This window comes from Triturus cristatus, chromosome 3_1 (assembly GCF_964204655.1).
Source record: "Triturus cristatus chromosome 3_1, aTriCri1.1, whole genome shotgun sequence".
Lineage (NCBI taxonomy): Eukaryota > Metazoa > Chordata > Amphibia > Caudata > Salamandridae > Triturus > Triturus cristatus.
Window position 1 is genome coordinate 995217178 of NC_140583.1, and position 24335 is coordinate 995241512.

General features: G+C 44.0%; 1 protein-coding gene across 1 annotated transcript in view; it reads right to left on the reverse strand.

Annotated features, from left to right (window-relative positions):
- Positions 1-24335, reverse strand: part of FCN3 (ficolin 3) — an 89368-nt gene that overhangs the window by 33627 nt on the left and 31406 nt on the right. The window contains exon 6 of the mRNA XM_085645679.1: positions 13288-13417. Coding sequence (XP_085501805.1) covers positions 13288-13417 — 130 coding nt within the window. The remainder of the gene's footprint in view (positions 1-13287; positions 13418-24335) is intronic.

Below are 24335 nucleotides of genomic sequence, written 5' to 3' on the forward strand. Positions count from 1 at the left end.
CCGGTTTAGGGGGGATTTCGAGGGACGATGCAGAGGGAAAATTAAATAAATGATTAATTATCCCTCTGCATCGTCCCTTGAAATCCCCCCTTACCTGGCCCCACCGCCCCACCGCTGTTACCTGCACGGACCACGGCAGGGGCTAACTTCAGGTGGGGGCGTTGTGTTTGCAAGTATAATATGGTTTTAAAAGCACTTGCTACTTCCTTCCGGGCCTCCAACATTTTTCGGCAACAATAAAAATGTCATGATAACTCCAGTGATTAATATTCTTAGTAGAGAGAGATGGTGTTTTGTCTAGTGAACGTTTTGACTAATGGAAAGGAAGTGCAGAGGGTTAATGTGCCTGCTGCTAAGAACATGTACCATGCAGATCACAAAGTGCACATAATGTAAATACATCAGTGGGTTACTGCTTTTGTCAGAGAGACCTTATTGTTACATGCAGTTAATAAGGTAAATTCCTAACATAGAACAGTAAGCTATTAACTGTCATGTAAGAGCTGCATGCAAACTGCAAGGTATAAATTAGAGTGTTATGGTTTTTTGCCCAGTGTTTGATTGTCCTAAGAATGCAAAAAAAGGTTAATTTGGGTAGAAATCAATTCTGATTATTAAAGAGAACCCCCAACCATGGTATTACGTTTTAAATTCTGAGTTTGTGTTTCTCCAGACCTATCACTATTAAACAGACCCTCCAGGATTTTGCGATTTCGCGGTTTGCCGCAAAATCGGCACTTTTGTCAAAATGCCGCAATTTTTACAAAAGTGCCCGCTAAATCGGCACTTTTGTGACAGGGTTTCTATATCTCTGCTCACCCATATCCCAAGGTCTGTCACCGAGGATGTGCACCATTTAACAAGGTAGTCCAGAGTGCATTTAGCTACAGCAGCAATGAAGGGAAATATAAATGACTATGTCCAATTAATAGTGATACCTAATAGGTAACTGATCCTTGAGGGACTTTTTGATAACAGATGAGGTATCAGATATACAGCATCACACATCAGTGTAAAATGACACCACGAGTGCTTGAGCCATGACGCTATATCCCCTTTCTGGGTGATGTTGATGGAGCCGAGTGATGTTGATGGAGTCAAGCCACCAGGAGTTCCATGGCTAAAGCAAATAGTGTGGGTACCAATAGGAAACCCTGCCTTGCTTCCCGAGTAATCCCAATAGTGGAGGAAGCAGGCCCTTTGAATCAAATTTGCACAGCAGGCTGGTTATAGATCACCCTCACCTGCTAAAGCCCGTGCACTCCAATACCCTGAAAAGGTTGCACTATTCAAGTGAATAAAAAGTTTTGGTGATGTCAAGCAATACACCACACTGTCTAAATCAGGGTTTATCTAGTGCCGGAGACTGAATATAGTTTGTGGGGTGTATGAGTGGTAGAGCCCTGGGATGAATCCCGATTGATCCAGACGGCTTAGTTTAGGAATTAATGGAAGAATTCTGTTCACTAACACTTTAGTCAAAATTGTATTGTCTATTTTAATTATTGAAAGAGGATGAAAATGATCACAGCTGACAGGGGGGGAGGGGGACAGGGGGGGAGGGGTTATCAGACTTCAAAATTGTCACCATTGGCGGTTCTTGTAGTGCAAGGGGGAGACAGACAGACCGTTTCCCTGGATTCCTCACAGACACCTAGGAGTTGTGGAGCCAGAATTTCACAATCAAACCATTTGCCCTCGGGGCCTTTCCAGAGGGAAGGCTCCGATTCACCTGTACAATCTCCTCAATCGATATGGGCTTGTCAAGATAATGACAGTGAGCCCCCTCACCAATAGTGTCAAAATGGAAGGAGATGTGTGCCTGCCTGAGGTCAGACTTAGATTGGTAAAGATCAGTATATAGGGGAGAGACCAGTTGAAAATCTCCTCAGCATCATGTGCAGTGGTGTAGTCTTCCTGGGGCATTTCAATAACGTCAGACTTGGTCATTGAGTGGCATTGTAAGCATGCCAAGGTTCTGCCCTGTCTGTACCCTCTCCATATCATCTGGCTCTAGCCCCCATGCCCAAATAGCAGAGCTCTCCTTCCGTTATTTCTCTCTTTCCCCCAAGATTAGCGTGGATCGCAGCCAGCACCACTGTGTCTTGCTCCACAAAAAAATTTAACTTCACTAAGGTAGGTTCTGGAATACCATTTCCCATGGGATGCTACCAGCCCATCTTTTATGGGCTTCTCAGAACCTATACTAAAGCAAATGGAGGAATGCATTTCCAAGGGATAACAGCCTTCACCTATGGGCTGCTTCCTCTCTTCCATATCCCAGGTTGCCTATTTCAAAGCGGAATACTCTGCTAAAACAGTTTCCATTGATTTAAGGTTGAGAATGATTATGAGTAAAACAAAGTGCTGCAAAAATGCCGCTAAATTTCCATATTTGTGCCGCTAAATTTCCATATTTGTGCTGCTAAATTTGCTAATCCATGCCGCTATATCCTGGGGGGTCTGACTAAACTATGCTACCTACTAGTATGGTTGTCATGTGACTCCTACACCTTGTAGTCCTTTGTCTTATGTAACATTTCCTATACAGTGATTTACACACATATGATTGATTGTCTCTGTTTAATATGTGTGATGTAAAGTGCTCTGACACCCTACACTGGTATTAGTGGTGCTGTACATTTTCTTATACTTTATTTTGACATTTTTACACATGCTAACAGTCTCTGCAAATATTTTTCCTTATTAATACCAGTGGAACATACAACTGCAGCAGTGAGAAAGGTGACCATTCAACCTTTACAAAGGGCCCTCTACTTCACAGCAGCACAAGTCACATTTATTAGTAACTTTCGATCCGTTTGAGTTATAAACAATTTATTAGTTAAAATCGCCAGATTATGCAGCAGATGATGTATTATGTGGCAAATATGGCAGAGCCATAATTATGTGGAAAACATTTACAAACTAGGATATTTTGCCATTCATGTTTGAACTGCTCTTGTGGAAAAAGGGTGGAGAAGTGCTGATGACAGAAACCTTATGGCTGGGAGACAAATGGCTTGCGATTCCACTTTTAAGGATATTTGGGACATTCTGTGATTGGAAACGTATTCCACCTTGTGAATGTATTTTAATGTCAATAAGTCATTTAAACTTTAAATAAACATGTGTATCCATTGGTTAAATTAAATAACGTAATAAGCTGTAACCGCTAAGTGAAATGGGAAACAAATATAAAAAATTGGGATATTTTGCTCTTTCTGCCACACCTCTGACTCCGCCCATGGACCCAATCCACTGGTTATTCCTGCCCTCTGATTCTCTGCCCACAGTTCCCCTACTTTGTTTTCCCCCACTTCGACCACTGCCTAGAACTAAAAATGTTGTTGTATTTTCTAGACATAAGACTGGATACAGTGTGCACCTACAGGTACATGGACACTTTGCTTCACCTTCCTTCAATCTATGCAAGGTATATTCACACTGGCTAAAAGTCACTGTGCATTGACTGCTACTGGCAGACGCTTCACTTTTAATACTACCTTTCTTTGACCATTTTATTTAATCCCTTATAATTTTAGGAGCCTGGCCTCTTCCACCATGAATTATTTGTTTTGCCTTTGTTATGTGGTTTGGTGCAGATCACACGTTGTTATTTAAGTTATTTTCTTTTTGTTGATTTTCAACTTTTATTTGCATTTTGATCTTTTCCAAGTAGCTCTCAGTTGTCGCCCTTAGCAGCATGGAGGTCCCTGGGCTCTGCTTTTCTTTGGTTGACCCATCATCCTTTCCTTGTGTTCCTGGTGTTGCTGGAACTTCCTATTGACTGGGTGACTATTCTGCCTCCAGCCTCCATCTATGTGTCAATCGGTTATTTGTTCCTGATGCCACTGTAGACGCAAAGCAAGCCTGTCTATGTACTTTCATACCCAGCCACAGCACAGCGTCTGAAATACTGCCCACAAATCTCCATTATTTACTTACATCAGGCGAACACTGTTCGACCTCAATTTCAAGGTAGGGTCTATAGCTCCATGCGGTGGCTTCCTATTTTGAGACCTCTCAAGAGTCAGTAGACAACTGTTGCACTCTGTGTTTCTTCCTAAAGCCCCTACACCTAACTTCCAATCTTCTGAGCTCTCCTGCTGCCTTTCGCATGTCCATTATCACATCATAAAATTGAAATACGTGACTGATAATTGGCCCTAAACTGGATCTACTTTTTCTCACACAGACATGGTTGCATGACATCTCCAGCCCTAATTTGAGAATGCAGATTTCTAGGGATTATTAGGTCAGCTGCAAAGCTCGGGCACTCGCATTTTGCTTATTTTTCATAATTCATAATTGATCAAGGTGATCAACAATTGACAACAGTCTTTCTCCAGAATACATGATTTGTCAGATTACTCTCGCTCCGTCCTTAACACTGAGAATATGCCCCAGCTATCAAACACCGCAACCCACCTCCAATTGTGAGTCAATCTTTGGCAACTTTCTATTTCAAGTCGCCTTGCTAGCTTCCAATTTGTTGATCCTATGGGATTTCAATTTATGGGAGAAACCCCTTCTCTTTCCCACGTGGTTAAATTGTTGCACGCTTTTGTCCCTCATATGGCCTCATTTGACCCAATGTGTTACCCTCCCTACGTTATGACACCTACTTGATTCCGTTTTTTTCATCCTTTGGAAATATAGTTACGCGCCCACCGTTTGCTCTGTCTTTGACTGACATTTTGGCTGTCCCTTTTCTTTCAACATTGAAGTCTCCCTGTGAGCCTCCAATTTCTTCCTCATTGGTAGACATCCACCCTTGAGATGCTCCTCCTTCACCTAGCTTCACAGAATGCCTAATCACCTCTTCCTTATGCAGCTTGGTGAGTTGCTATGCCGAACATTACAACTGAGGGATTAATTCTGGTGTTGAGGTGTTGACAATTATTAAAACAAAATGGATTTTCAGGTCTAGACCCTCTGCTCCCTGGCGTGTTCGAGAACTCACTACTGTCAAATGCTGCTGCAAATCCCTGTACGGTAAACTGTGCTGTACTGCCATCCTCAAGGACTATACGAAAATGCTTCAGCCAGCCTGCCGTGTGCACTATGCCTCAAAAGTATCGAAATGCTAATTCTTCCTATGATGTATTTATCACACTAAAAACCTTATGTCACTCTTGTGCACCTTGTTTTAGCCTTCAGCTGACATATGTCATTCTTGATCCCTATGCTTGTATGATAAGATTGCTTGCTTCTTCGAGCAGCCACTCTCTGTGATCTGGTCTGGAGCCCTCTCTCCCTAACCTTTATGGAGTTTTATCCCATTGGCCCTACTTAAGTTGAGCTTCCTCTGTATACTATGAAACTAGCGACTTCACTCAACCCTTGTCCCTGCGGTATATTTCTCAGAGCTTCTTCGTTTGTATGTCCTGTTCTAGCCAACCTATTCAGTTCTTCCATCAAAGAGGCTGCTATCCCTTCCAAGATGAAAAAGATCACAATGTCTTTCTTTAAAAAAAACATTCATTGATCCATCTGTTCTCAGCAATTTTCATCCTATATTTCTTGTTCCTCTTCCCTCCAAATGACTAGAGAAGCATATTAACAAACAGTTTGCTGATGAGATCACTCAACAACTGCTCGACCCTTCCCAATCTGGCTTCCGGCCCCTGCATAGTACAGGAATAGCTCTGCTCCGGATCACCAAAGGATGACGGTGGATCAGGATAGAAGTACCATCCTGATCCTCCTCAGCCTGCCCACAGCATTCAATACAGTATCTCATCCTATTTTCCTGACCAAATTGTTGCCTGTGGTATCCAGCCCAATGCTCTTGCCTAGATCTCATCTTTTCGCACTTGTGCTACCCAGGCCTCTATCTTCCCCCTTTGTGCTCAGATTCTTGTTTTCTATCGTGTGGGGTTCTTCATTGCTCTTCCCTTAGCCCCGACCTCTTATAAATTTATGTCACTCCTCTAGCTCAAATTGTTTGGCTCCCATGCCTCATGCTGATGTCATAAGCGGATGACACCCAACTCGTCTTTAGACTTGATGGTAACGTAATTTCTTCCCATGCCACATTTCACAATTGCGTACCGAAAGTAGCCTCCTCGATAAAAAAAAAATGTTTAACACAACTCAGATAAAACAGAGGCACTGATCATAAGCAGTGTTACTTTCTTTTGGACCTTGACCAGGTGGCCTTCTAGTTTGACCGGGATTCCCACAATAATGTTGCTGCCAACTGTTTCTTCTATAATCAGTGCTTTGTGAAATGTTGTGCCTCCTCTCTCATGACTGTTGAAGGAAAGTAGTTCAAGCCTTCATTCTCTTCAGCTTCAAAACTTTGTGAAAAGCAATAACATCCTTGTCTTGGCTGGAAGTGATTTCAGACACGGCCGAAGCATGGAGCTCACAGTTCTCTCCACCTTGGACGATCTCTGCAGAGGAGCTGATGATGAGGATATAGGGGTACTGATTCTCCTTGATCTGTCCGCTGCCTTTGATACCATCGACAATAAGCTCCTTTTTCAGAGACGCCACAACATTGGCTGCCATGGCACATTTCTGGATTTTTCTACCTCCTTTCTGCAGGAACATTCGCAGAGTGTTGTACTATCTAAAATCTCTTACTCAGATCATAATCTTAAGAGGGGCATCGCGCAAGGAGCTACTATCTCCCATTTGCTTTTCAACATATGCTTGCAGTCCTTGCTTGTCTCCTGCACTCCTTAGGCATTGGGTTCGACATTTAAGCTGATGTTACTTGGCTCTTTGTCAACCTTTCTAAAAAGGCCTCCTCTTTTTTAATGTTCTCATTGCGGTTCACTGGTGGATGTCCACAATTTTTTAAATACTGAATCCACCCAAAACACAGGTGTTTTAAACCAGCTTCTCTTATCCTCTCCAGGTGAACATAAACTGGCCAGCTTCGCTGGACCTCCACCCTTATCCTGTTCAATCTTTCTATTATCTTGGATGAGAAGTTAACCCTAGGACCCCAGATCTCTGCTGCCGATTCTAATGGCTATATCAAAATCATCGATGACCTTCTGCAGTCTATGGAGCTAGTATCTCATTGCTGGAGAAATCCTTGAATCATCTTCACCAAATTGAAAATGTGGTCGCCAGACTTATCATGACTGCAAGAAGTGGGAACATAACTCCCTTATCTTAAGTCGGCTTCACTGGCTCCCCATCAGGAAACATATATATTTTAAGTCAATACCCATCATATATAAAGCTCTATATTCGTCTTTTCCATTTTTCCTAGCTTCTTAATTCAGCTGGTTTCACCCTCCTCACTCTTCAAGACCAGCAGGCCATTCCTTCTCCATGTTACTGTTACACAAAGTACTACGGGGGGGAGGTTGTTCAACACAACAGCAACCAAACTCTGGAACACGCTGAGGAAAGCTTGTGTTCGTGTGCTTCAAAAATAACAACTACAATAAGATTATATCCCAGCAGTGCTACAGGGATTCCATATATCTTTTCCTCCCTCAGTTCTTGAGTAAACAACACCACATGTTTCAAAACCCAGTGCCCTGGCTCGTTTTGAGGGTCCTCATCACACTCTTTTTTCTCAATTTTTGCCAAAACTTTACTGGGTTCTTGTAGGGAAGTAAATCGTGCTTAAATCTCTTTATTTATGACAAAGAGCCACCTATAGGTTTGGTCCTTCCTTAGTATATGTAAGTTGAAAATGTATGAACTACCCCGCCATTTGCACTCGGCGTACATTTTTATTGAAGTTCCCAACATCTACAAAGCCAGAGCAAGAGGCCAGTTCTGCTCCTGTCTTGGGTCTAGGCTTTGGAATCAGAAATATGTCTCTCTTTAAAAGGAACAGTGATTTTTCTGTATTCACAAGATGTTACACACTTTCCAGGTCCCTATTTCTCTTAGACTCTTCCTTTTGAGTCTGTGGTCTACTTTTGTTTTATTTTTTATTTATTTATTTGTTTTAAAGGTTTTATATAGCGCTAGCTAGATCCAGGGTTATCAGAGCGCTTTACAGAATCAGAGCAAGGCAATAATCATTTGAACAATGGTTGCATACAATTAACAATAAGGGAAGTGAAAGTCTAACAGAATCAAGAGCAAGGCAATAATCATTGGATCAATGGTTACATACAGTTAAAAATAAGGGAAGTGAAAGTCTGACAGAGGAACACACATTAATATACACAAAGAAACACTTGTAGGAACATGAAGGATGGAATTACTGAAATGAGGTCCAAACCAAGACATATGCGTTCCCCTATCTGCCCAAACAAAACTACCCAATTTACCCTGTACTCTGTCTATTAGCCCACTCGGAAAAGATAAAGGTATACAGTTAAAAAGAAATGTAAGTTTCGGGAGAATGACCATTTTTATCAAATTAACCCTCCCATATATCGTCAAAGGCAGATTCTTCCACCTTCCCAATATTTTTACAATTTCCTTTATAATCCTTTCCAGATTATTTTGTGGGACATTCTGCACTTCATTGAGGATATTAATTCCTAGATATCTGATCTCTGTCTGTACGCTCCCTTTCCAATCAGGAGTGTTCCAACACATAACCGCGGTTTTATCTCTGTTTACCAAGTAACCTGATAAGACCCCAAACTCAGCCGCCAGTTGTTCGACTCTTGGAATCGTTATAACCGGATCTGATGTGAATAAGAGTAGATCATCCGCATATAATGAGATTTTTTTCTCAAACATTCCTACACGGAAAGCCTTCACCTGGCTATCTTGACGAAGTGCCTGGGCAAATGGCTCAATATTTAAATCAAATAACAGGGGCGAAATTGGGCAGCCCTGCCTTGTCCCTCTAGTAATTTCAAAACTTTTAGTAAGGGCTCCATTTAGAAGAATTATAGCTGTAGAGTTGTTATATAATGTTTTTAGTGTAGCTATAAAGTGAGGTCCCATCCCTAAATGCTCTAGGACTACCCATAAATATTCCCAACAGACTCGATCAAACGCCTTAGCTGCGTCCAATGCAACCACCGCCAAGGGGGCAGATCTTTCCGTCGCCATATCAATACATGCTATTAATTGTTGGGTTAACTCACACATTTGCCTTCCGGGTATAAATTTAGACGCAGACTGGCGGAAGGAGGACTTGCATTACCAGATGTAAAATTATATTGCATGGCATTTCAGTTTAAAAACTGTAGGATTTTACTATGTACAACAGGGCATCACGCATGGGGTGGATTGTGTGAAGAAATGATTAAAGAGTGGGGAGGGAAAGGATTTTTGTTCAAGTTTGGTGCAAAAAAAAAGATTTTTAAGGTAAAATTAAAAATATTGAAGGCAGCTCTATTTTTGTGGGTTAAGATTAGGAATATGTTAGGAATTGGTTACTATTCAGGGGGGGCCCCAATATGGGACTCTCCAGGCACGCCTGAATTCCTGCAGGACCAATTGAGTGTCCCATTGAGGAGGGCAGGAATAGAGGTTTGGGGGGACCTGATAGTGATGAATGAAGTGGTCCCTTGGGAAGTTTTATGTAGTATGACAGGGGGATCCTTGTCCCGGTTTAAATTTTTGAGAGTTTGAAATAAAATTAAATAACGAAAATATAATAAAGAAGGAAATTGCTGGATGGTATCATGCATTACTAACCTCCGAGGAAAAAAAATCAAGGCCCCCTATAAAATCTGGGACGAGGCGATGCAGATTTCTGATCCAAAAAGAGTTTGGCATCTTTCTTTCAGGCTGCTTTACAAAACAGTTAAACCAGCAAATTTGAAGAGAAATCATTTTTTCACTGTAAATAGATTATACTGGACTCCAAAAAACTTAGCAAAGTTCGTGACTGATATTCCTCCCAAATGTCGCAGGTGTGGATTGCTTAGTGCTGATGATAAGCATATGTTTATTGAATGCCCCTTATTAGAAGAATACTGGACTGAGGTTGGTAGGATAATCAACGAAATTCTTAAGATAAACATCGAAGTTAACCTCTTATTAGTAATGTTCGGGGTAACAGATTCGTCTTGTAAGGACATTATTTGGGACAAACAAGCTTTGTTATTTTATTTAGTCCTTCTTGCCAGGCGGGAAATCTGCAAGAAATGGACGGAATCCTCTCCACCACAAGGGATAGACTGGTTGCGAGCAGTAAGAAGAACGGCGAAAACAGATATTGATTTAAAGCCCAATACACGATTATACTCTAAAATTTGGGTGGCCTTCCAGATTTGGGATGGAGACATAAGTGAGTAACCTCTACTGTCTAATGATTACACCTGCGTGGTCTGTGCAGCCAGGATACTGGAAGGGCACGAGCGCAGGAGTTATGGAAGTAATGCAATAGCCTGGAGAGGTGCGGATTGGTAAACAGGCTACTAATTTGCATACAAAGGTGGTATGAGAAAAAAAAAAAAAGAAATGTGGTCCAAACAATTAACAATTTAGGGACCGTAAAGTGCTGGCTAGGCTAGACCCAGCGGTAACAGAGCGCTGTACAGAAGCAAGAGCAAGGTAATAATCATAGGTTAAAGATAAATATAAGATAGGGGAAGTAAAAGTCTACAGAGGAGTACATGGTACTGTTTACATAGAAACAATTTTGAGGTCATGGAGGATGGAGAATGACAGAAATTAGGTCAAAACAAAAATAAATAAGGGATCATGGAGAGCAGGACAACAGGAACAATAAAGGTGTACACAAGGAAAAGAAAGGCCAGCAGATCAGTAGAGGAATGACCTGCTCACAGGAGTCTAATAGAAATCAAGTTCGGTTTGATTCATGGGCTCCGGTATTTATTGAGGAGATGGCGTTTCAAGTCTCCTTTGAAGCCTGAGTAGGACAGGTTGCAGCGAAGGTCCTTCGGGAGGGCATTCCAGATACTGGGAGCATTACCTGAAAAATAACTAGTCTGGGTAGATTTATTTTTTAGTAATGAGGGTACGAGGAGAAGAATGGTGGAGCTTCTCATAGGTCTGGCACTTCCTGCTCTTGTGACCTTGTTGTCTAAATAGTCAGGGGATTGAGAGTGAAGTGCTTTGTGGGTGATGCAGGAGGTCTTGCAGGTGCATCTTCCTTTGTTGGGCAGGGGTAATGTGTTCCTACCATTTGCAGTCTGTTATAAGCCGGGCTGCCATATTGAGTACTGATCTGTGGGGGGCGATGTGAGTTTTTTGGAGTCCTGGTGAGTATAGCCTTACCGTAGTCAAGTTTCAGAGGACCAGCGATTGAATGACCCATTTGAAATCGTCAGATGGGATGAAAAGTTAAATTTTTGGAGGTGTTTCAGTGTGTAAAACGCTCCTTTGGCTGAGTTATTGATATGCTCCTTCAGTGACAAATCTTTGTCCAGGGTGAAGCCTAGGGATTTAGCCGAGTTGGATAGAGGGAGCGGACAGTTTAGGGCTTCGAGGTCAGTGATTCAGCCTTGGATTGAGAGGTGGTTACTTTTGGGGGAGAATAGAGACAAGAGCTGATTTTGATTTGTTGTGTTTTGTGTTGGAGGTAAGAAGGGAACCATTTTAGGACTGTGTCATTGAGACCAGTACATGTCTTCAGAGTTTCCAGTAAGGATGAGTGGTTGACTGTATTGAAAGCTGCTGCGAGGTCCAGTACGATGAGTAGGCAGGCATCTCCATTCTCTAGACGACAATGTATGTCATCAGCAATGTTAAGCATGGCAGTTTCTGTGCTGCAGCCTTTTCTGAAACCAGATTGGAAGGAGTCAGGTAGGTTGTATTTGCCTATGTGCCTGTCGAGTTGTTGTAAGATGCATTCCTCCATGGTTTTAGCTAGGAACAGGAGGATGGAGATAGGTCAGAGGTTGTTGGGATCATTAGGGTCTTCCCTGGGGTTTTTAAGTATGGGCGTGATTTGCCCTAGTTGAAGGGAGTCTGGTACGTACCCAGAGGCAAGGGAGGTATTAATTATTTTTGTCCAAAACGGGGCGATGATGTGGTTTAGGTCATGTACTAATTTTGCTGGGAAAGGATCTTTGGTGTGTGAGGTCAGCTTTATTTTCGCAATGATTAAAGCTCAGGCATGGGTTTGAAATTTGTCCAATTGGCGTTGTTTGTCAATTGGGTGTTAAAAAGGTTGTCTTCTGTACCAATTGGTGTTGATTGATTAGTGAAAGGCTCAGGAGGTTGGGTTGTTGTGGAGAGAGGGGAGATGTTAAGAGAGATTGGCCGACGAGGAAAGGCAGTGACTTGAGGGAAGGATTGATCAATTTTAGCGATTTTGTCTGTGAGGAAGCTGGCAAATTCCTCACATCGTTCTTTGAAGGTAATTAAGTCACGTGGGGCACATGAGGTTTATCTTCGAACACTGTTAAAGAGTTCCCTAGCGCCAGAGCACCCTTCCGGGGTAACCGTACACTCTATAAAACACCACAATCTATCAATCAATCACTCAATCAAATAATCAATATATGTCGAGGATGGCAGGGGGTGCTACTACCTAGCACTTGAAAAGGTATTTTCCATTTGGGAAGCATTTAGAAGAATACTCTGCCAAATGATGTCAACCCAGATCTGGACAGCTGCCATGAGAACATTCGGAAGGTTGGCTCGGGGTGGGTTGGTCTCACCTGAAGTCACTGGAACCCATATGGAGCCACCTGGCTACTTGCGCTTCCACTCAAGGTAAGGAGCCACGCCATCTGTTCAGACTAGACATGTTCAGAACCAGGGAACTGAGCATGGGGAGAAGGGGGCGAGTAGCGTGTTTATGTTTGTGAGAAGAGTATGGCTCTGTTCTGGGCCAGGAAAGTAGACAACCCTTGCCGTTGAGAAAGAAGCCGTGCATCAGTATATACAGGCTGAAGGGACCACTCACCACTGCCTTAGTTTGAGGAGTGGGTGTCATTACATTTGGATACAAACCCAGTGCCAGGGACACTACACCTATCAATGTGAACAAGCGGGACCACATCGCCTAGCGAAGAGGCAACCGGACCTGGCAGTGGAACACCACCGCTGAGTCTTGGAGAAGGTGTATTGTGAATAGGTGCATCATGTCACTGGGCTTGGTAGTGGAAACCCTCGCTTGTTTATAAGAGGAGGGGTACTGTGACCTTGAACATTCTGTCCGAGCATCAGGGCACGTTCCTCGACAGTAGCGTACTACACCGGAGGACTGTGAGCAGACACGCACTCCCGCAGATCAGGGTACAGGGCGTGGCTGTGGAACACTTCAACCCTGCTAATGAGGGAACTGTAAGCATGCCCACTGCTACCTACGCCTGAGGGGACAGGGTTTGGTAGAAAAACACTCCACCTGCGTCTCTGATGAGGTAACTTGTGAGCAGGGTTCATGCGCGTGAAAGGACGTGACCTGGCAGTGGGAGGCCTCACCTGTCCTGGTGAGGAGTTGAATGTTGTCGTTGCCAAGCCAGAACTCAGACTCCTGTCGGCCGAAACCTCTCTTGTAGGTCTCCCAATCGCGGAAGAACTCAACGGATCCATCTTGTCTCCTCTGGAACACCTGTAGAGACGCGGGAGACAGAGGAACAGAAGATGAGTCGACGGGGTAGTGGCTTCTTTCACATGAACTGTGCAGATTGCAGAGCATCAGGTGTATTAAACAGCTCATCGTACAGATATAGTTTTTTTAGCCTATCATGAGGTTAGAGAGAATGATTGCCAGAGCAGAGTTTATGTTGAGATGAGACAGTTGTAATGACCTGCAAAAAGGAATAATACACTACATGGCGTATTAGGTTTGTAAATTATATTACCAATCGGGGGATGTTACACATGTGTCAAATATGTCCATTTTCAAATATATTTTAAAGTAGGAAGTGTAGTATTTAGACATTAATGGAGACATTTGACTACAAAAGTATTTAATGCTGTTGTTTTGAGTCCTACAGATGAGACCTGGACAGGAAAAGACCATTTAGAAATTTCACCCAGTGCTCTGTAATGCAAACATTGCCATCTCTGGAGCACATGTGTCTCACAAGCATTGTGGCCCTCTATTGCCATCGAGAGGAGCATTGGCCATGATGGCAATTCTTACTACTCAGCTAGTCTTTTATCTCCTTGCTCCCGGCAGAGGTGGCACACTGCCCAGTTTGGTGTACACAGCATTGGGTCTGCAATGATTCTGGATTGCAAGTCAACAGTGGATCTGATTGGTGGAATGTTTTTTATGGAGCCTAGCATGCAAAGGCGCTCTAGCATTTTTCTCATTATGGAGGGCATTGTAATGAGATGTGCCCCATACCTCCTTTAAAAATTGGACTTCACACACTTGAAGATATGTGGGTGTGCTGGGGGCATAATGTTCATGTCTAGGCTACAGTGATTGCAATTTACCCATTTCTTCATTCCAGGTTTCATTTTATTATTTATTTAATTGAAGAGATTTTTACATCGTAACCCTAGGCCAAACCCTCAAAGGGCACAATACAATGAAAAACACAAGACACCGAAAATTACATAGCAAAATACACAGCATTAAATAATGTACTTGGCAAGGTGGGACATTGCCCGTAGCAAGCGAGCAATGAGCAGCTTTCTCCTCAGTGGGCCAGTGGCTTAGAAAAAGGTGGCGTAGAGGAGTTGGCACCATAGAGATGGGTTAAGAATGTAAAGGGACTCAGTTGAATTGGAGCAGGTACAGTGTCAAAAGATCATCGTGAGCTTTTTTCTGAACTCTTGCAGAGATGGAGGGAAGTGCCATTGTCTATGACAAATTATTTCAACATTTGCAAGCACACAGTCAGGACGTTTTCTTGATTTGTGACATTTTCGGGTTTTGACTCTTGCAGTGGTTTGGCTTGTGAAGTGTCTGTGTGGTCCTAGATGGTGCATTTCTATAACAAGCTACTTTTGTTTCTTTGTGGTGGTTGCTCTATAGATGTTACAATGGGATTTGAATCCAATGCTTCCTTGAAGGTTGTTGTATTAAAGTATCAAAGTATAAATATTGACCTGCACTTATGTCAACTCCACAATATAGACTATGAACAAATTGCCATTCTAAGTAAAGGTGGAGTGTAAATAAGTAAATCTTATACTTCCGTGACTACCATGACAAAATGTTTCTATGGAGTAAATGCATGGGTAGATTGATATTCTTGACCTCAATAGTGTGACATATATCCACTTGAAGTAGGTGGGCGGGTGCATATTCTTAGGTTAGTGGTGATGAGGATGAATTTCTTTTTTCCAATGATCATATCTTTGTGGGAGAGGATAACAGGTGATTGATCATAATTCTCTTGCGAGGCAAGGATTGATGTTCTGAAGGAGAATAAGGGCCTTATTAGACAGGGTACTCCATCAAAACATTAGAGTACCATTGGCTGTAATACACTTGTAATTTGGCGAACATGACATCTGCCTCGTTTTCAGCAATCAGCAAAGTACCAACTCCCCAAACCTCTAAATAAGACCCTAAGTTGGTTCAAGGAGGCCTGGGTCATCTTGTTGACAATATTTGAAGTCCAGCCCTCAAATTACAGGCAACTAACTTCGTGCAGTTCATGGAGTTCAGTTCATGGTGTTCAGGAGCTAACAAAGCCATCATGGCTAATTAATGATAGATCTGGGACTTCAGCAGTTCTTGATTACAAATGCTTTTTGTAGCAGTCACATTTGAAGTATGCAGCTCACATCCATGGTTGAATGATCGAGAGGTAAGTTTTCTACTCACTTGATGTCTTAGCTAATAAAACTTTGAGCTAGTGTTACTCGTCATTAGCCAATTGGCGTATGTTTATGTGGATAACCTCATATGCGAAGTGTGCCCCTGGAGTTCATAAACAGGTTAAGGATTATTGGTGATTAGATGGTAGCCCGGTGAAAGCCATCCACCTGGGTCCCGTGCTCACTACACCACTGGATTCAAGCTAACCTGACTGATGAAGGGTGATGAGAAACAACCAACAAAAAGAATTCGAGGATGGCGTTTTTGTACCGAGCTGCTGAGTCAAGAGATTGATTTATTTGAAGCCTGCCCATATATTTAGATATCGAACTGTGTCCTGATCTGAATATTGACATTTAGTCTTTATCGTCGACCATTTCGACTATATGAGATCATTCTAAGCATTATCGCTTCTGCTTTCCTGGACCCTTTTGATCTTTTTTTCTGGGTTAGAATTTCAGTGGACACCGATAGATTCCTTGATCTGCTCCTTAGATCTCTATCTAAGGCCATTCTCTCTTCCTGAAGTCCTTCTGACAGTTCTGGGGGGTAACTATTATCCCTTGATCACCCTAAAGAATCCGACTGCCAGGTGTGTTTGTCCCACACCATTGGCCCATCCTCGCCCTGATGAAGGTGTAGCCCCGGCGGGGGCTTGACACCGAAACACACATTGGTGTTTTTTAAGGCTACTGGGTAGTTGAAATCTCTCTACCCATACATTGTGGATGCCAACTGCCGTTGTGTTATTCAATTAATATGTGGCATATTTATCATGTTGATGTTATTTTTACTTCATGAATATAATTTGTGTGTTGTGATATTTAGGATGATGTTGTTACGGAATGTATGATAGTATGATTGTTGTTTTTGAATGAGTCGTGTGGGACAGAAATATTACATTTATTTGAATTGTGGAATGATGTTTTGCAATATACATATGTATTTTTAATAGAATGGTGTTAAAAATACGGAAAAATAAACTTATTTGACCATTTTGATTAAATCACACCTTTGTTGGATTATTGTTTTTCTCAATTCTTGTGTCTGTCTGCCAAGTTGGGTGGTTTTTATTAGGACCCGTGTTAGGGCCTTCCGTGAATAATTGTGGCAGGTATTCTTTTTGTTGGTTGTTTCTCATTTCCCCTGCCTTACCTGCCCGTATCATTAACTAGGGGTCCCCCTTCTTAGTAGTTGATGAAGGGTGATGCCCTGAAACCGGTCCTGGGATGATTGTTAACAGTCCAGGGAGGACCTGGCTTGGCATTTCAGGCTGGACTGTTCCCACAAGGAACAGGGTCAAGACTGATATGCATATGGCTGGGTCCAAACTGAGGTGGTGTGGTGGGCAAAAGAATGATGGATTTAACCCAGATCTTTGTGACTTGGGGTAGATGTTTACATTGTCCAGCATTCCGCCCATCAATTGTTTCTTTTGCATATGTCACCCTAAGTGGAAAGGGTATGCCCAGACGTGGCTCCCATGCTCACAACACCACTGGATTCAAGCTAGCCTCGCTGATGAATGGTGATGCCCTGAAACCAGTCCCAGGATGCTTGTTTACGGTCCAGGGAGGACCTGGCTTGGCAGTTCGGGCTGGACTGTTCCCACAAGGAACAATTTGCATATGGCTGGGTCCAAACTGGGGTGGTGTGGTAAGCAAAATAATGATGGGTTTAACCCAGATCCTTGTGACTGGGGGTGAATGATTGCATTGTCCAACATTACGTCCATCAATTGTTTCTTTTGCATATGTTGCCCTAAGTGGGATGGGTATGCCCAGGCGTAGGTCCCGTGCTCACTACACCACTGGATTCAAGCTAGCCTGGCTGATCAAGGGTGATGCTCTGAAACTGGTCCCAGGATGCTTGTTTCTGGTCGAGGGAGGACATGGCTTGACGCTGTTCCTTGTGGGTACAGTCCAGCACGAACTGCCAAGAGTGATTTGCATATGGCTGGGTCCAAACTGGGGTAGTGTGGTGAGCAAAATAATGATGGATTTAACCCAGATCCTTGTGACTGGGGGTGAATGTTTGCATTGTCCAGCATTCCGTCCATCAATTGTTTCTTTTGCACTTTAAAGAAGCTGTCTTTTTTTTTGTGCTAACAATTTGGTGTCTTCAGCCTGTTTCTGAGTCACATGACTGTGATAAGAGTGGTTGTTGGCCTTGTGTATTTCTCCCAGACAGACACGCAAAAGGGGGACTGAGTGTTGGCAGGTTGGGCCGTTCTAACATGGTGAGAGAGGCAGAGCTGTTCCCTGCCATACTTTCATTTCAAAGAAGCTGCCTCAGCACACTCACAAAGACCTTCACACCAGTCTTTTTGTGACCCTAGACCTCTCGAAGCATGGGCAGGGATGAAGGAAGTTCCAGAACCAACTGTGGGGAGAAAACTCTATATCTTTCTTCCGCTTCAAAGTTGGCACAAGTTATAAAAATAGTACCATCAGACCCACTCTTCAGTGCCTGCTCTGTATCTCAATTAACTGCCCTGCTGCTACCAGAGGACTGCCCTGCTGCCTGAAGCCTGCCTTGAACACTCAGAGGAGTGCCCTGCCGCTAGAGGGCTGCCATGCTAGTTGAACCCAGACTACCAGAGATGTCTCCAATGGCTAGTTAGCTGGCCGCCTGTTCTGAGCTACAGGAACACAAAAAGCTCCAACAACTTGAACTCTGCCCCTGGACCCTGCCTGAAGTGAGTCCTACCCTCCAAGTGGTGTCCACCTAGTCCTGAACACTTCGATGTGGCGCTAAAGATGCCTAAACCAAAAACATGTGATTTAGACATTTTTCAGCCAAAAAGTGCTCTGAGAACCAACAGGAGAACCAGACCTACTTTCTCACTGATCCACCCAATGCGCATAGCTGGTGAGCCTGACTTTGTGGTAGCTCCCCACACGTTCTTCTCTGTAGCAGCAAATCGTGTTCAGCAGTTCCTCGCAGAATGGGTAACAGGCTTCTTGGAGCCTTTGTCGGCCACATTTTCCACTTTTGTCCTGCTGGAGATTATCAACTTCCAAAAAAGTGACAAAGTCCGAATGCAGAAAAATTCACTGTAACTCCATCCAGTGGCTCCCTGGCAACAACATCTCCTCCTCGGACACCACCGACTGCCTCACACCGCTGAACATTACCGTCTAAGACATTTTTCTTCAAAATTTCTTTCAAGTCCGATGGCAAGCTGAGACCTGGCCCAGTCCACCTCCACCTCCTGTATACAAACCACGCTCCATCGCAGAGAGCCATAACTTTTGACTGTTTCCCAGTCTTGAGCAACTAGATGCCCACGGTTGACTTTTGATCTTTTAGGCACTCATTTTTACTAAAAACTTTAAAAATTCATAACAAGAATTACTGATTGTATTTTTGTAATTTCCATGTCAAATAGTTTATTAAATTGTGCTCTATTTTTTTTTAATTGGTATGGGAATTTTCTTATGTTGTGTTTTCACTTTAAAACTGTCAGGAATCCGCCAGCCCACAAGAACGCTGCCACCCTGGCATATTCTCGCCCAGACATTGTAGACACCATGTCTGCCCTTTATGAATGGGTGCGCTCTTGGTTACAACATTATTTACACCCTTAATCTAGTATGTTTGACAAATATGCCCTCAGAAAGTGCTCCTGACTAAACCTAATGTGTGTTTGTTTAAATATGCCTGCGGGGTACAGTACAGAAGCAGGCAATCTGTATGAACATGTGCCTGGACTCCATTTTCCATGATGCCTTATACTTTTTTAGGCAAAACAGCGTCAGGCAAGGGTCTTTCAGTCCTGATGGGAGGGGCATCTGAACACAAACTGGCCCTACACGTGCCCACTGCTTGGCACTAACTGGTGAATGTGAATTATTCTTGATGATTAGGCTTCCTGGTGATAAGGCCTCCCTATATTTTATATCGCTTAACAGAGGAAATTAGAACAAGAAAGTCCCCTTTGAATCATAGGTAGGTTGGTTGAGAAATGTCAATGGAGTTTCACAGTGGAGGTCACAGGCACTAGTTGCATAATGATGTATGTTTTCTGTTTTAGATAATGCATAGGTGAAGCCAAGAGAAGGGTCTTTGAGAACGCTTACATTTTATTCTCTTACAGGTAGGCTATATTGAGAAAAAGATGACCAGAAGGGAAGGGAAGGGAAGTTAAGCTGTAGAGGAGTGTGTTTAATAGTGTTTTGTGCCTCTTCTAGGTCTCCCTCCCTTCCTCACTTGATCACTTCAGGTGTCTGTGCGATAACAGCATTCAGCAGTTTGGGATATCAAGAGGTGGAATTACCTAGCATCACATCGATCCTGAGGAGTTCGTCTGGCTGACAAATACTCTTTGTGTACAACTTAAATCCTTAACACATTGCCTCATAGTTAAGCCTGCCTGCTTTTGTTACAAACTATCAAAGGGTGAAGCACAAGTTAATTTAGTGGCTTTTGGTGGTTCACCCTGACAAGGATTGTGGTTGTTACCCCCGCAACTAGCAACCCAATTTCTCACACCAGCTATACCATGAAGGCAGCCATTATTTGGTTTAACACAACATTAGCCAATAGAAATCAATACACAAACTTCCAACAGAACACATTAAACAGAACTTCGTCCATACACTGAACACATGCCAAAATTTCATTTTGACAGATATTATATTGGTTCACAACACTGATCGCAGTACCAGACTCCTGAGGCTTGAGCCGGGAGCGAGTTGCACGCAGTTATTCGGTACTTTGTTCTTTAATTGCTATTCAGCCAGCGCGTCGCTTGTTTGTTTTAATTGTTAAAACTACTGAAAAATTATTTATTTTTAACTTACCGGAGTCCATTTGTGTTTAGCAAGTGGTGTCGAGTTGCTGTGGGCGGTGGGCGAGGCCTGGGGCATTCACTTCCCTGGGACGGTCGGAGTAGCTCCGCCATCTTGGAAAGGGGGGAAGTTAGCTCTGTAGCTGCTCGGCCGGATCTTCCCAGAGGCCCATAAATGCAGGCACAGCCGAGTCCGCGTAGCGGGCGCGCCGCTGGCGCGCCGAAGGCGCGCCTAAGGCAAGCCCGTCTGTGCCGGTTCGACGCCAGGCGCCGGTCCCCCTGTTAATTGCACGACGGACCTTATTAGGTACTCGCGGGAGGAACTCTTTGCCCTGGCCTCTACTTGTCCTTCCTTACCCTGGTCTTTGCATGAACATTCCTTTCACTGCAATTTTTGTTTGCTTGATTTGACCCAGGCCCAGAGGGACACATGCTCATCAGGGCTTAAGGAGTTTAGCCTCCTTAGCCTCAACTTCCGCTCTTTGATAAAGCATTATGCAGAGGTCTTTGATCTTCTACTTGATGAGTCTCCTGATGCTCTCTTCCTTACGGAGACTTGGCTCAACCAAGACGCCGTGGTAGTACCTTGGCTGGCTCTAACGTCCGGTTATGTGTTGAAAACCCTGAATCGGGAGGGGGGGATAGGTGGGGGGTGGCAGTGGTAGTTAAGGAGGAATATATTGTTAGCCTGGATAGGGAACTTATAGTGGGCTGTGAATGCGCCTCTTTTAAAATCAGGCTAACTCATAATTTCACATTGGCCGGTCTCCTGATCTACAGGCCTCCTGGGCCAGCGAGCGGCTTTAGGGAAGACCTCTTAAATAAAATGGGTCACTTCGCTAGTAAGGCAGCTAATTTTACTATTCTGGGTGATCTCAACCTCCATTTTGAGAATGGAGAAAGAGTGGAGATCGTCAGTTTTCTGGCAGACGTAGAAGCCTTCCAATTGAGGCAGCATGTGCCTGAGGCCACCCATATAGCCAGCCATTTGCTGGATCCTGTTTTTTCCAATCCTCCTCGGATCGAAATGCGTACTCCAATCCCACAGGCCTGGACCGACCATTTTTTGGTCTCCTTCTCCCTGTAATTACAGATTAAGACAGATCCTATTTGCCCTACTAAACTTTTTAAACGCCCTTGGCACAGGTTTAACCCCGAGGTTCTCTCTACCTGGTTATCTGGCCATCAACCTCAGTTATCCTCAAATGTGGAAGCAGCTAACCGGTGTTACCACGATTGGCTGACGGCTGGCATGGATAATTGTATTCCAGCTAAATGGGGAAGGAAAGGTCGTGGGTCATCTAATCCATGGTTCGACGACGCCCTTTCCCTAGCCAAGAAGGGCTGTAAACAGCTGGAACGTGTCTGGAGACGCTCATATGATGCAACAGCTAAACTCGAATATCGGATGGCCCTCAAGCAATACCATAAGGGTATCCGAAGAGCACGGGCGGATTTTGTGGCCAGCAATATTCTGGGCAGCTCCAACCCCGCCAAGACTATTTTTTCTTTGCTGGGTGACATGAAGAATACAGGAGACAACAGGGTTTCTCCTGTTGCCTCCAACCACCAATGCGGTGAGCTAGCCCAGCATTTTGTCAATAAGGTGGAACAGATCTATCTGGCACTCCCGCAGGCAGTTCCCCTGCCTGTGGAGGTAGACCCTATAGGGGGAGAGGCTGTGGAGGGACGTAACTTGGTGGCACTTCCTTCCATCCTGCCTTTGGAGTTTGAGGCATTATGCTCAAAAATTAAATCAGGCTCCCCAGCTGACCCAGTGACTCCCACTCGCTTCCACCAGCTTTATCCTTCCATTTCAGGTGTGTGTCTGGATGTGGTTAACCTGTCATTGTCAATGGCATCAGTCCCACGGGCATGGAAACATGCAAAAGTTGTCCCCCAGTTGAAAAAACCTTCCCTAGACATTGCCGAACCGGGTAACTATCGACCTATCTCTCAGTTACCTTTCCTGGCTACAGTGGCGGAGGCTCATGTGAATTCCATTCTGGCTAACTTTGTTGAGCAACACGCCATATTTGACTCTGAGCAACATGGCTTCCGGCCCCGGCATAGTACTGAATCCGTGCTTTTGGCCGTGTCGGAAGCCATTAGGAGCAGTCTAGACGTAGGGGACTCAGCGGCCTTGGTCCACTTGGACTTAAGTGCCGCCTTTGATACGGTGTCCCATAAAATACTTCTGAAACGCCTGCAGCATATCGGGATCAGGGATCTAGCCTTGGCCTGGATTAAATCATTTCTATCGGAAAGATCCTTTCAGGTCCTGGCACCCCCCTTCTCCTCACATCAGGGGGTACCACAGGGCTCCATATTGAGCCCTCTATTATTTAACCTATATGTCAGCCCTCTGGCAGAGCTGGCGAAGGGGAGGGGGCTGTCGTTGGTGTCGTACGCAGACGACACCCAACTTGTGATAGCCTTTTCTAGGAAATGTACCATCAATCTAGACAATTTTAAGGACGATCTGCTGGCTATCTCCGATTGGATGGCAGCTAATTGAGTGCAGCTTAACTCCGGTAAATCGGAAATCCTGCTATTCGGGAGGGACAGGGAGCTGTGGTCCGATCTTTACTGGCCGGACCGCTTAAAACCTGCCCCACTCCCCAAGGATACCGTAAAAAACCTTGGGGTATGGTTTGACCGGGGATTGACCTTTGAGAAACAAACCAAAGCTGCCGCAGGGGTCTGTTTTGGACTCCTGCGGGGTCTAAAGCCTTTGCTCTGGTTCTTCCCTCCTTCGGTGCGCCAGACTATCGTTCAGGCATCTGTTTTATCCAGACTGGACTACGGCAATTGCCTATATCTGGGAGCAACAACGGCCAGCGTAAAGCGCCTCCAGAGGGTCCAGAATGCGGCAGCACGGATTCTGGTCTCGCTACCCAAGCACTGCTCAGTAGCACAGGTTCTCCCCAAACTCCATTGGCTGCCAGTGGATAAACGGATACAATTTAAAGCACTGTGCATTTCACATAAGATCCTAGCAAGACAGGCTCCGCCGGGCCTTCTCCATTTGTTGGAGGCCTATGTTCCCAAGTGCCCGCTGCGATCTGCTGATCAAGCTATGGTCTGCACTCCTCGAGTGTGGAGGGCTAGGGCAGGGGGACGTTCGTTCTGCTGCCTGGCGGCAAAATTGTGGAATTCACTTCCGACCCCTATTAGAACCATTTGTAACCACCTGGCTTTTCGTAAGGCCTTGAAGACATGGCTTTGTCCCATTCCCACCATTTAATTGCCTCGACTTTCTTAAGCTCCCGTTTCTGGTCCCTGTGCTGCGCTGGGACGCCTTGTTGCTGTGGCAGCCATGCACATTATAAATCCACACTAAATAAATAAATAAATAAATCGCTAATAAACAGTACACACTTTGCTGCATGACAGATTAGAGAAAATAAACCACACATACCCAACGGAGTCCAGATACCTGGTATATATTTAGCTATCACAGTGTCCACAACAGAGCTTCCTACCATGATATGCCACACATTAACATAGACCCACATCTCACTGAATAGGACATAACCACCTAACAAAAAATAGAAATACATTTCCCCTAACACTTTAACACAAGGGAAATCAGGCTCCATTCTGCGAATGAAATACCAGAACCAAGTGGAAAGTCACTGGACTGCCATAAGCACTACAAGGCCTCACCATTGGCAGAATGTGCACACTACAACCGCAAATAGCATAACATAGCATGATTGAAGATATATATCATAATTCTTAATTTAGGGGGATGGTGGGTTATGTTGTGGGTTATAGCTGGGTCTGGTGGCTCAGTAGACAAAATGATACAATACATAGATCTATGTTTTACCTCTTGGTCACAGGTTCGAATATTTCTGAAGTTTATCAAATGATTACTATTGAACTGAGTAGCAAAAGCCATCTGTTATTTCAGAGCCACCCCTTCAGGGTAAACTATGTATTACAAAT